Source organism: Neolamprologus multifasciatus, chromosome 5, assembly GCF_963576455.1.
Source record: "Neolamprologus multifasciatus chromosome 5, fNeoMul1.2, whole genome shotgun sequence".
Classification (NCBI taxonomy): domain Eukaryota; kingdom Metazoa; phylum Chordata; class Actinopteri; order Cichliformes; family Cichlidae; genus Neolamprologus; species Neolamprologus multifasciatus.
In genome coordinates this window covers 29,323,297-29,337,201 of record NC_140443.1, presented here as the reverse complement: position 1 = coordinate 29,337,201, position 13,905 = coordinate 29,323,297, and the positions used below count along the sequence as shown (strand labels likewise).

The window sequence follows — 13,905 nt, the reverse complement described above, 5'->3', positions numbered from 1 at the left end:
AAAGTCGAACATGGAAAAATCCTAACCGTGTAGAAATGTTGACCAATCAGAAGTCTAGAAGCCTGGGAGGAAAAGAATTAACAGGGTTTTGTGCCCTCACAAAACCTTAAGTACTTCTGAAAAGTTTTTGTGATTTTCTGGAAAGGGAGCTAATTTTGTGTTACTCTTCAAGTACCTTCATCATTTCAAATGTTAATAACTAACGACAGCATTTTGGCTGGTGTAGTCTCACAACTTTGGAATGGACAAAATGCATACAGCATAAATAAAACTAATTTCAGTTCAGTTCAGTTCAGTTCATTTTTATTTCAAACATTTCAAACATGAGCCTTCACAATCATTACAAAATATTATTCCATTATTTGTTTGAAAAGTAGTAGGTAGAAGTATTTACTTATTTATCCCTACCCCCTCAAGTTTTACCTCTCATTCCTTTAAAAAAGATTTTAGTCTTAAATTAAACAAACAACATATGAAACAAAAGTAAAGCAAAACAAAACAAAACATACATAAATCAAAAACAAGAAATTAGCAAGCCCCACCACAGTATAGTTTCTTACATATGAAAAATACAGAAGGTGTATATTTGCAGATACACAAGTTATGGAAAACCAAACAACCAAAACAAAAAAAAAAACCCCAAAAAAGAACCACAACACCATTACCAGCAACATTACCGTCCTGGGTTAACCCCGTTTTCTTCATTATTATACTTATTTAAAATCAGGTTTTTATATTTTACTTTAAACTGTTTTATGTTTTTACTGTCTTTTATTTCTTCTGTTAGACTGTTCCATAATTTAACTCCTGCAATTGAGATAGACATAGTTCTTAAAGTTGTTCTAGCACTTTGTATTTTTAAATTCCATTTCCCTCTTAAGTTATACCCACCTTCTCTTTCTATGAACAATTTACAGATTTCTTTTGGAAGCAATTTATTTCTTACTTTATACATTATTTGCGCTGTTTTAAGCTTCACCAAGTCTTGGAATTTAATAGCTTGCATTTTGACAAAGAGTGCATTTGTATGGTCCCTGTACCCCACATTATTTATTAATCTAATGGCCCTTTTCTGTATTACAGTTATTGTTTGTGTGTTACTTTTGTATGTGTTTCCCCAGACCTCTACACAGTAGCTCATATATGGCAGTAGTAAAGCACAGTATAAAATGTGCAGTGCTTTCTGATCCAGCATATACTTTGCTTTCCCTAGGACGGCAATGCCCCGTGCCAGTTTCCCCCGAACATAAGTAATATGTGGCTTCCAACAGAGCTTGTGGTCAATGATCACCCCAAGAAATTTTATTTCATTTACTCTTTCTAAATATACATTGTCAACACATATTTCTACTTTGATGTTTCTCTTTTGGTTTCCAAACAACATAAATTTGGTTTTATCTAGATTCAATGATAATTTATTTATATCAAACCACTTCTTTAATATCGTTAATTCCTGTGTGATCATCTCCAAAACCTGTGGCAATTCCACACCTGAACACAGTATATTTGTGTCATCTGCAAATATTACAAACTTTAAAATCTCCGATTTTAATCTCCTCTGCAGATATCATTTAAGTACATAATAAACATTTTTGGACCCAGTACTGAACCTTGAGGTACTCCACAAGCTATATCCATCAAATTAGATTTATATTCATTTATTTGTACATATTGTTGCCTATTCCCAACATAGCTTTTTAACCATTCCAAAACCACTCCCCTAAACCCGTACTTTTCCAGTTTTTTTAATAGAATTTCATGATTAACAGTATCAAATGCCTTCTTTAGATCTAAGAAAACGCTGAGCGCATACCTCTTATTATCCATACATTCTGTTATCTTTTCCATTAAATCTATTAATGCCAAAGCTGTTGATCTGTTGCTTCTGAACCCATACTGACTATCTGTCATTAATTCATATTTTTCCACAAAACTGTCAAATCTTTTTATGAAAAGTTTTTCCAGTATCTTAGAAAACTGGGAGAGTATTGACACTGGTCTATAGTTTGTAAAATGATGCCTTTCACCGGTTTTGTAAATGGGAATAACTTTAGCAACTTTCATTTTTTGTGGAAAAACCCCTTTTTGAAATGTTGAATATATATTTTAATGGTTTTACAATACCATCAATAACTGTCTTTACTGTTACCATATCAATATCATTCCAGTCTGTACTGGTTTTGTTCTTAAGTCCTCTAACTATGTCATAAATCTCTTTCTCTTCCACTGCTCTTAAAAACATTGAGCTACTATTCCTTTCAATATTTTCACCAGTGTCCCTTTCTATTCCATCCACCTTTATTTCTTCTGCCAGTTTTGGCCCTATGTTTACAAAGAATTCATTAAAGCCATTTACTATCTCTTCCATGTTATTAATACTTCTTGTCCCTTCTATAAAGTACCCAGGGTTAAAACGATTTTTTTTTATTCAAAACCGACGTCAGGATTTGGGTCGTGAGAGCGTCTGTGTTGAATGGAGAAGCTACATCCCATGTTCACTCTGATGCCTCTGTCTTTCTAAATGGAGGGACATAAACTGTGTGTGTATATGTAAGCGTGTAAAAACTGCAGATACTAAGAATAACAGCAACAGTATTTTGTCTATATCCGCCATTGTAGAAATTTATCTCATGTAAACTATAACGTGGCAACAGCGTGATGTCAAAAACGGCGCACACTTTTGACGTTGCCTGAGTAAATCTTAGTTTTCCTCGTCCACACCTAAACGCAAAAATGTAGTTTTCAAAAATCTCCACCCTGGCAGGAGTTTTTAAAAATGTCACCTTTCAGTGACCCAAAATGCCTTTTACGTGTGGCCCAAATGCATAGAAAAAGCTGCATTTTGAAAAATACCCATGTACATGTGGACGTACTCAGTTTCTCAAAAAATCTCTCAGAAATTCTAATAGCTTGTTTGAGAAAAAACTGAAATTTCCGCTTACTTTAGTTCTTGGATGGTAATAATATAAATTACACAGCAGTTAATCCTCAGGAGTAGAAATTTCCCTAAATAGTCGTCTTCTTTCATACGGTTGCAGTGTCTCTTCAGTTTTGTGTTGATATGCTGATGTTTTCATTCAAAAGATGTTTAAATGCTCACTGCAGTGATGTCCCTTAAGCATCATAGACTGCAGAATACATATAGATTCTTTTTACTTTTAAGTTGTATGCTCAGATTTTGATATCTTTTATATGGAGACAAAAACAATACTCAAAACAATTAAAGAAAATTAAAGCAGTCAATGTGTTATTTAAATTATTCATTTATTCTAATAGTTACTGTAAAATTCTCCGCTAAGAGATTCATCTTGGCCTTCTTGCAGGATTAAAGCTAAAAAATTTGTACACACACAACATATAATTCATTTCTTTATGCTTGTAAGGCAAAAATGAAGAGACTGTGTTGACAGTCAAAAGAGACGAAGAGGAACTCAGATACCAGCTATGCTGAAGTTTTCACAACATCACTCGAGTTTTGGAGGTAAAAGGCAAGCAAGGACCACGTCAGGGTGGAGTTTACAGATTATTTTTTCCACTATGAAGGTGCAGGTTGTGGGTAGTGAGATCATCTAATGTCATATAATCTTTAGCTTGAGATCCAGTATTCAAGGCAAGGCTGGGATGGTCCGTTTGGTAAAGTAAATCCGTTGGGCATCTTTCTTCTCCTTTGGACAATAATTCTGATGGCAAAAGAACCAAACGGGACAGGCAAAAAAAAAAAGAAAGAAAGAAAAAGAAATAAAAAAGAGAGAGATCCATTATTCAGGTGCCCAGTGATCAAAAGTTGATAGCCAGAAGGGGGAGACATTGAGCTACAAGTGAGCTGTGTAGGGTGTAGGTGAGGTTTTCTGTTCTGTTGTTGGGTTACCACTTCTTAGTTTCACTGCACTTCAGCATGTGACAGTTCACTGTTAGCGATGTCTGATTGTCAAAGTATTCATTAATTTTTGACCACATTAATCTCACCTTCCTGTGTCTTTTTCTCACACTGCTGGTGGAACTATGGTCCCTCCTGCTGCATTTCACCATGGCTGGTGCTAGCAGCAGCAGCCTCTTGAGCCCATGAGACCTGGTTACCGCCACTTCTTCCACACTAAACTCTGTTCTAAAAGCTGTGTGAGCATACAGTCAAGGTAGGGCCTGATTGTTTTCATTGATTTGATTAAGTAATCCCTTGACTGTAATGAAAATGAACCACTTGCAAAAAATAAGCATCAAAATATTGATGAGCATATTTTCCTTTTAGCAAATTCCATTAACAAAAAATCCCAAATAATTTCTCTGAACACTCTTCCAACAACCACACCAAACCATCCCACTGTACCACTGCATTACATGTACTAAATCAGTGCTCATCCAAAGATTGACATGCAAAGGAAAGCTGTCAGTCCTCTTATTAAAATGATTTTGTTTGAGATATCACATGACCCTATTTTCCTTCCTACTTTGCATCATTGTAATAAAGCTGAAAGCTGAATCCATTTTAATTGTGAGCAAGTAAAGAGCAGTAAAAATAAAATAAAAATAAAAACAACAGAAAAGATGCAGAAGCAGAAAACAAACAAAAACAAAAAACACCACGTGTATAAAAAATAAGCCAAGAAACCAGAGCTGGTTAAAGGCACTCAGATGTTTGCATGTTAAATTTGTAACTCCTGGTATGTTATATGTCAGGGTGTGTGGCTGGTGGGATGTGGACCCAATTGGAAGACTCAAAAGAGAAAGAGTGAACTCAAAACCAAGTTTTATTTCTGGTAAACCACAGAAAAAAACCTACAACATACAACAACAATCACCAAAGTAAAACAGGAAGACAGACACAAATGAATGGGAATGTCATGGTTCTGGGTTGTTGACCCAGTGTTTGTGTTTTGGACGTATGAATCTTGTTTGTTTATTGTTTTGATCTTGAACAGTGGGTTATAGTTCTTAGATTAGTTTTCTTGTGCTTATGAGTTTTCTGATTATGTTGTTTATGCCTTGTGATTCAGGTTGATTGTAGGTTATCAGACTTCCTTTAATGTTCCCTTTTCTGTCTTGTCTTCATGTTTATTTATCTCTGTGTCCCTCGATCTCCCTCCCTCTGTCTCCAAGTTCTTAGTGTTTCCAGATTTTCCAAGTGTTTTTCCAGCTTAGTTTTTCACGATTCGTTCCTTTTTCAGTTTGGCTTTCTTGGGCGACCGTGGTTCAGGGGGTTGGGACTAGGGATGGGTATCGAAAACCGGTTCTTGTTGAGAACCGGTTCCCACTGTTTCAATTCCTTGGAATTGTTTGCCATTTTTGCAAACGATTCCCTTATCGATTCCAGTCGCCCCGAATGACGTCACCACGTTGCGGAGCGTCATTTACCTGGCAGGAAACATGGCGCGTAAGCGGCTCAAACGCTCAAAACTTTGGTTATACTTTACGAGAACGGATGACAACAGGGCAACTTGCAATACTTGTAAAGTAGATATTTCATTTAAGGAAGGAAACACTACGAATATGCAAAAGCATTTGCTCACAAAACACACGATAACCTTAAATGAATGTCGTGTTTTTAATTCCGCTCCGGACTCGTGAATCTCAACCCAGCAGCAGCGGTAACGTTTGCACGTCCTCTCCCGTTAATGTGGCAGGTAAATAATCAACTAACAGTGCATATTATGTTAGCGCGATCTGCCTTATTACAAAACCTGCCATTACTGTGCGTTTAGGTGACCATGATGAGAGAGACAGACAGAGTCTGGCTCAGATGCTGGCAGTTCTCGCCACAGTCTACCGTAGCGTCTCGTTTCAGGCCAGGATAGACGAATGTCACCGACCAGTGACTCAGTTTGTGGTCAAAGGCTTGCACCCATTTGCCACAGCAGATGATTTTCAGTAAGTGAATGTGTTTAATTGTAGGCAGGGACATTACTGGATATTCTTGTGTAATTGCTACTGAATAATTTATGTTATACTTTGTTATTGCTACAGAAGAATATTTATTTTATTATTTTACATTTACAATTTTTTTTTCCTGGGGACCCTGTGACACCCTATTGAAGAGCTGTAGGCTGTGGATCTCTTAAGAGCTCACTGTTGGGTTTGTAAGGCCATGTTACTCCTAAATATCTATCTTGTTCAAAGAGAAGATATAAAACAAAGTTCTAAGCTATTAGACCTTAGTGTTCTCCTTTTTTAAAAAGAATCGATAAGAGAATCGATAAAGAATCGAATCGTTAAACAGAATCGAAAATGGAATCGGAATCATGAAAATCTTATCAATACCCATCCCTAGTTGGGACGCTCATCTGTAACTGGAAGGTCGCCGGTTTGATCCCCCAGCTCTCTCTGTCCTGGTTGTTGTGTCCTTGGTCAATACACTTTACCCTACCGCCTACTGGTGCTGGCCAGAGGGGCCAATGGCGCGATATGGCAGCCTCGCTTCTGTCAGTCTGCCCCAAACTGTGGTTTGCCTGCACCAGTGTGTGAATGAATAGTGGAATTGTAAATGCAATCCATTATTATGATTTTTGTAATGTTTGACAACCAGCCTTCTTTTCTCCGTGTGTCTGCATTTGGATTGTCCCCTCAGCTCCACATGCTGCCCGCAGATTGTGACAGGGGAGAGAAGACTAACTTCGCACATGAGACACAGGAGGACAAAACACAGACCTGAACAGAATACACTGAACACTACTTAAACAAGAAGCACTGAGGCGGCTGGGAGATAAAGCAAAAATATAAACAATACAAATTATAATACTTCAAACACAAATGATCCTCAAAACCAAAACAGAACCAAAACTGTTCTCAGAAACCCTGAGTCCAAAACCCTGTAACACCTTTAAAACTACAGGTAAAAACACATCTATCGTGGCCACAGATGCTCGAGATTCAACACAAAAGCAAGATCTCTTTTTTTAAAAAAGGACATGCTTTACCTATTATGACTAACTCCCAGTATGTGGTGTAGGGAGTTTTAGGAGCTCTTCAAACCTGATTACTGTGGACACCACATATTCAATTCATTTTTATTTTGGCATTAGGCACAGCACTGTGACAAAGACCCCACAACCTCCTTAATCTCCAGCCTCACCCCAAAAAATGCCTTTTTACGAGGACCACCTGGCCTAAAATACCACTGAGCAGAGAGTGCTCCCAAAAGTTGGTAGAGGTAGACTCTGAAGGGTTTCCATTTTCTTAAAACTGTTGTAAATACTGTAGTTTTCTACTTGTTTAAGGAGGACCACCTTGAGTTCCACCCTTTGCATGAGCACTCAGTGAAGATGATTTTTGGTTTTTTTTGTTTATCCCAAATGCAAATTAGCATTTTGGATCCTAACATGAAAGCGAAGAACAATTGTAATCCAGCAACTGTGCACTTTTGTTTTTCTTTCCTCATTTTGATATGAAAAATGAAGATGCATGTGGCACAGTTATTAAATACATGTGGTTAACAATATAGCTCTCTGGTAGTATATCTCATGTGAAGTGGTTGTCACAAACCCTTTTTAATTAACCCCAAATCTGAATGGAATAAAGGGATTAAATGCCTTCTTTTTCTTTCTTGAAACAAAAATGTTTGCTACATAACAGGATATCCTGAGTACTGTGTTTGTGTCGGGCTGCATATAGAAGCCAGTTGGTGAAACTCTGGACCCAGATCTTTCAGTGTGTCCTGAAATGAATCCTCTTCCAAAGTGATGATTGTCTCCAACGCTGAGGTGGTGTCTAAATTCCCCTCCACTGTATAGATGTGAAGCTCATTGTCTCCTAAGTCCACTTCTTTCTTCCGGAGTGAGGTCACTTTCTGAAAAGTTTGCAACACGTAAATTATTATTTTTTGAATCATACATGCTCTTATGTTTTAAAGAATGCAGCACAGGAGCTGTAACTTACTGAAGAGATTACGCACTGAAGCAGTTTAACCTGCATGTCATTAGACTCCGTAGCACAGCTCACGGTTTGTGTTTGGAGGACGTTCATATTGCTCATGTCTTCAAACTGCACACAAAAGGTTCACATTTCTTTATCTCTGATTTCAAAGTAAAAGATTACAAACACAAATCTCTGCTGTTCTACCTGATGGCTGCTGTCATAGCCAGTGGTTATTGGAGAATTCCAGTTTGACTGAAATTTAAAGAACACAAAGATATAGTTATTATTTTAAGATCCATTTGTAAGTCATCCTCAATCTGTGGGTGTGTACAACCTGGTTCCCAGTGTAGCTGTATTGGCTTTCTCTGCTGAAATCCCCAAAGCGTGGGTGGATGGACCTCTGTGTAAAATCCTGTTCAAAAGGATGACAAGAGCAGGAGGTGATCTATAGAGGATTCTGTTTATCACACTTTCATGAGATGCTTTTACAAAAGTACATGCTCCATGGAAGAATGACCTACCCTAGGTTGTGAGCGTACGCTCCGAAAACTGCCAAAAGTCTGAACTTCATTCATACCCACCCTTGCTGAATATCTCCCATTTCTCATCCCATTCAGTGGAATATGGAAATTAGATTGATTATATTGCTCCATACAAACTGGTTTTTCGATAATAGTGGGAGGAATCTTTAAAGAAAAAGAAATGGTTTACTGATATTTGCCTTAAAATGGGTCATTGGCATGGATGCAAATGTTTCTAAACAGTGACCTCGCAGTTGTCTCCTGGTGCCTCAGTGTTTGATTGGAGGAGGATTCCTCCTGAACAATCTTCAGGCTCCATAGTGACGAACTCTCTTTTGGACGAGATGCTGAGTGCCAGCAGCAGCACTGTCAAAGAGTAAAATAATAAATATAATAATAAAACTTATGCTGGGTTCTTAGAGATGTTAGCACACATATCACAGTTCTCCTACACTAAAGTAAACAGTGTGTTTCTTACACAGAAGTAGTAAGAGTGAACAAATTATTATGCATAAAGCATAAGGGCCAATGTTTATTTCAGATTTCTGGCGAATTCGACAGTTTGGTGTCACAGTGCAGCCACATGCAGTCACACTGAGGTTGTAAACTTGAAATGCTCCCTGCATGTCGGAGATCTTTAGATGAATTGTGTGTTGACCAGAGGACACACCGGGCTCCTTCACCAGACCAGCTGCGTAACCTTGAAGAAAATCACAAAATGATAGGATACTTTAAGAGTTCTGGCTTTTGTGCTTGTTTTTCTGTAATATGTCACTAAATACACGAAGGATGTTTCTACCATAGTCAGGATTCAGTCTCCATTTTCCTTCAACATTTCCCAACAGTTCGAAAGTGAAAGGCCCTGCATAAGGTGCTTCATCTGGGTCAAAGGCCTCGATGTTGGTGGTTGTGGGGGCATCAGACACACACACATCCAGGCTGTCCACTCTTAGCTGTGGCACGTTGTCATTCTGGTCCCACACATGGATATGTAGTGTAGCTGTTCCTGTCATTGGTGGTTTACCTGTCCAAGATGCAAGAAATGTAGTACAAAAAAAGCTGTTTGTGTTTTAAAAGTCAGAGTGTGTGTTTACCTTTGTCAACTGCATACACTAAGATGGTGTAGATGCCGTTAACAACGTGTGGAGATTCTCTGTCGGGCGTCTTTATCATTGTGATGTTTCCTGTGAGGGGATCCACCGTCACCCAGCCAGCAGGATCATTTCCTACCTTGTAACTGTGGACAGATTCAGTGCACTTAGACAGAACTGAACAGCTTCAGATCAACGTTCAGAGATGTTTAATCAAATAAATCGCTTACACAAACTCTTTGGAATAATTGGAGTCAGGATCCACAGCCGTCACTTTATCAAACCAGGTTCCAGCGGGTACGTTCTCCATCACCGCGACCTCTTTCACCGTCATGCTGAATTTAGGAGGGTCGTTGGTATCCTCCACATCAATGGTGACTTTCACAGACTGAGGTTTAGCTGCACCAGAGGGATCATGGCCTTTAATGGTGTCAACTTTCCAGAGGCCTGAGGGCGTCCTCTCTTTTACTTCACAGGAGTAATACGGCGCCTCGTTTTCCACTGAGATCAACAGCTCCCTCTGCGCCCCATTCTCAAAGTCTAAAGGCTGAAATTATACAACAGTGTTGCAAAATCCCCAAATTTTTCTTTGTGAAATTAAGAAGCTATTTTCAGCATCTTTATATAAGAGTATAATCTTTGTTAGCCCAAAAAGCATGTTTGACAAATATAGATTAATTACAGAGAAACTGTGGGTGTCATTGTAATGTATGGCATGCAGTCAAACACCACTAACTTCAACTACTGTCAGGATCCCATCATTAGTCTCTAAGTCTGTTAGTATCTTGAAGTTCTCTCTCTTGTCACCATGTATGGTGTATCTGGCTCTCCATCCCGAGGTGTGGGTGGTGTCTTTGTCTGTCACGTGCAGCCTCAGAGGAGAGACCCCAGTCTCAAGCTCCTTCACTTTACCAGTGCCCTGTGGTTTGAATACAATGTGTATAACCCTGTAGAAGTACTCCCTGGTACTAGTACAAAACATGAAATGTATACAATTTCCTCATCTATGTTTATTGATATTACAATTTGTGCAATCATGGAGTCAGTGTGGTTGATTAACAGTGTTTATATTCCTTGTAATTAGTTTGTGGCTTAGGCAGATATCATTCTATAAAATTATGATTTGGCGATTACATGAAATATGGACAAGTAATAACAACAGCAAGGTAACTGCATCCATGTTTTAGGCTCAGTATAAATGCAACTGAAATATGATATTATCTGCATATTTTATTCTTTCCACCTTTCACAATTTTTCAATTTACCTCAGTTTTCTTTTCTTATGTTTATATTTTGACTAATCGATGCCACATCACCATTGGGTCTTACCTTGTGTTCTGTATACACTACACATCGGTATCAGATTACAGATGTGAAACTGCTGAAACTGGTGCTGTTTGGAGTTTAAAACACCAACTGACTGCCTACCGTTTGACCGCTGATGACTGGAAGGTGGTTGTTGCCATTCCCTACGTAAATTACAACAGTGGTTGAACTGGACAGTTTGACTACTTCACCGTGGTCTTTGGCCTCCACCACTACTTTAAACTTTTCAGCCACCTTAACACAAGCAAATGGAGAGTTTTACATTAACAGACTAAAAGAAGAATAAAGAATTAATACTATTCTCTATATTTCCTCCCAAAGGAGTTGGACCACTTGTCACCAAATGTAGCTTACTGGCAATTTTATAAAGTGCAGGAAGATAATTTGCTCATTGGAACAAAAGCACATATGAGAAAGCACTCAAAGCAAGTATCTGCATAAATGCTTAGTTTTACTTTGTCTTATCAGTTACAGATCTAGCCAAACAGGAAATAGCTCCATTCTTCTTACTCATCTTTAAAGTGTTTCGTACTCCTGACATATCAACAAAAGAGTCTCTTACCTCATAATTTAAACATCCTTTGAATGAGATGTATCCAGATTCATCAATGACGAGTTCAGTGTCTCTAACATTTGGAGACACAGATTTGATTTCATAGTGGAAGGTTGAGTTTAGTGTTTCGCTCTTGTCGATGTCAGTGGCATGCACTTTCAAAAGATTGGAGCCTGTTGGGAAATAATAACTCAAGCTAACGAGCATATTTAATAATCACTGTGTAATTAAGTTCAAATCAAGAAGCATTTTTTGTTTGCTTGTTTGTTACTTTTACCTTGTGTGGATTCCTGAGGAAGGTTAATCTCATACAGATCCCTCTCAAAGCGTGGTGGGTTGTCATTGATGTCCTTTATAGAAATCTGAATTCCTAACCTGGTGTCCATTGATACGTCCATTTTTCTGGCCTCAAATCTTAGCTAGATGTCAAAAGATACCATGCAGAGTTAGTTACAGTATAAAGACGAACATGATAAATTGTTGGACATTGGGAATGTAGTGTGAAAAATCATAATACAAATATTTTTCAGTTCTCTGACAAGAAAATGTGCTTTAAAGATGTGTCAATATTTTACATATTGTGTATGAAATCAGGGAAAACCTCATATTTACAGAGGATAATACACAATTTGATTAGAACTCTAATTTGTTTGTCCTGCAAACCTATTAACAGTGACTACTCTACAATAACAGATTTTTTTCATGGTCACTGTGAACAGAAATCACTACATGTTGGAGTTTAACATGTGTCGATTCTAACCTCAAGTGTGTGCCACTTCTCATAGTCCACGGCCTTGTGGACGTTCAACATGCCAGAATGTTCGTCTATGGAGATGACTCCCATCGGCTCCTCGTCCACCCCTTGTCCATGCAGTTCAAAGTATATTTGATATTCCCTATCAACACTCACCTACAACACAACATCAAATGTCCGTGAGGTCAGTTATGGTGTATACTACGGGTATTTTCTGGCAATTACATTAAAATGAAAGTTCCTCCAAAAATTAAATTGATTATTTTTGTATACTAAAGAAAGAAGGAGAGGACAAAATACACATTTGAAACACAAAACTGCTTGTACACTGTTAGTGGATTTTTCTTTTCTAAGCAACTGATCATAAATGGACAATGCTGTATGCTTATTTCCATTACATTCAAGAGATGTTCTACATTTCTACAGCTAATGTCATACAAAATGGGCAGCCAACACCAAGTCCAAAGTAAAAATATGTCATTCGGATTTGTCATTATTTATTTATAAAATTTGGAAATGGACATTTTCTGCTTGAATTTCTCACCTTGCCCAACTCATATGGGAATGGCCCTGGATGGCCCTCCTCAATCTCAAAGGAATCAATAATCCACGCCCTTCTGTGACGGCTCAACAGCTCTGAGTTTGCTGCACATGACAAACAATAAACCTGAAAGACAAAGCAGGAATGTCGAGGTATGGCTATAGGTTGTAGGTTTAATTTATGTGCCTGTGGAACTTCAGCGCTTTGTTGTATAGTTGGTAAACAGGTTTTAATAAGGTGAGCGCACACACATATTTCTATTGACATGCAAAGGCATTTTTTCCTGTGTGTAGCATAATAAGAAAAATGAAACCATTTCAAAGGAAGTCCCTGACTTTTATGGCTCATAACGAACCCTTAACTCCATTTTTAGCAATCTAAAAACTAAAAACAAAAATATATTTTGGAGGATTTTTTGTTGTTGTCTATAAGAAGATTTCAGATAACATCTGTCACGTGGCATCTGCCATCTGTCATTATGTGGCCATATGATAGATGACGAGATCGGCACACAAGATTTGCTCCCATAATCAGCACATAGTTTTATAAGAAATAAAATGTAACAGAAATGTTACATACCAACAGGATGAAGCGGAGCATGATTCTTGTTCAGTATATCCAGCTCAGAGTGAGTGAGGACTGACTTTTTTCAGAGTAAAGAGACCCGTCCTCTGCTTTCCACACCCACATACACAAGTGCAAAATCCAGTCTGTGTGTGTGGTTTCATACCTGCCGTTCCATGGAAGAAGCCTCATAATCTTTAATACGTCACAAACTTTTTATAGTAACTGAACAATGCCAACTTTGATCTTGCCTTTCAAATGCTTTATAGTTACTGACCCTCAGTGTGTATTCACTTAAAAATCATCACTCGTGTGAAGAAGATATTATCTTCCCGCTTTTTCGGCATTTGATCCTGGGAATCAAACCAAAATTATAAAGTCTCTGCAAACTGTGACTGCTTCAGAATCCTTTAGTGATACACACCCCCGTCTGGGGATCGAGGATTCTCTGAAGTAGAGTTTTTAAAAAACTTGAAATATGTGAAACATTTGACCTCATGGCTTTGTGCCAAAGAGTCAAACACATACTTGGTGTTATTAAAACAGAACATGACAACAATGATCACACTGAAATTTAAAACGGGCAGAAAAACTGGAAATAAAATGTAAATTAAATCTAGAACAAACTCAGTCTAAAAGTAAAAGTCCATTTTTTTAGTCAGTCATCCACTTCAGCATTCTCTCTCTCTGTGGAGTTTTTCACTTTTCAA

At 38.0% G+C, this 13,905-nt stretch overlaps 1 protein-coding gene across 2 annotated transcripts; it reads right to left on the bottom strand.

Annotated features, from left to right (window-relative positions):
- Positions 1-6,302: 6,302 nt before the first annotated feature.
- cdh27 (cadherin 27) lies at positions 6,303-13,325 on the bottom strand. Of its 2 annotated transcripts, XM_085158683.1 has the most exons (16): positions 12,635-12,913; positions 12,097-12,246; positions 11,614-11,755; positions 11,346-11,509; positions 10,886-11,017; positions 10,194-10,376; positions 9,688-10,004; positions 9,461-9,603; positions 9,166-9,390; positions 8,845-9,066; positions 8,614-8,732; positions 8,367-8,531; positions 8,180-8,257; positions 8,050-8,097; positions 7,867-7,971; positions 6,303-7,777 (listed from the first exon to the last, which is right to left on the bottom strand). In XM_085158683.1, exons 1-16 carry the CDS (start codon positions 12,896-12,898, stop codon positions 7,553-7,555), a joined length of 2,682 nt encoding a protein of 893 aa, XP_085014809.1. In that variant the 5' UTR covers positions 12,899-12,913; the 3' UTR covers positions 6,303-7,552. The 2 variants fall into 2 exon arrangements, with proteins under 2 accessions (XP_085014809.1, XP_085014808.1); XM_085158682.1 differs by lacking the exons at positions 6,303-7,777; positions 7,867-7,971; positions 8,050-8,097; positions 8,180-8,257; positions 8,367-8,531 and adding an exon at positions 13,211-13,325 and having other exon boundaries at positions 8,539-9,066; positions 12,635-12,757.
- Between the last annotated feature and the right edge of the window lie 580 nt (positions 13,326-13,905).

Coding starts and splice junctions, on each gene's coding strand:
- cdh27 (XM_085158683.1), bottom strand. CDS start 12,898: ATGTCAATAGAAATATGTGTGTGCGCTCACCTTATTAAAACCTGTTTA. Junction 9,604..9,687: donor AATTATTCCAAAGAGTTTGT/GTAAGCGATTTA, acceptor ATCTGTCCACAG/TTACAAGGTAGGAAATGATC. Junction 8,733..8,844: donor TTCACTCTTACTACTTCTGT/GTAAGAAACACA, acceptor ACTCTTTGACAG/TGCTGCTGCTGGCACTCAGC.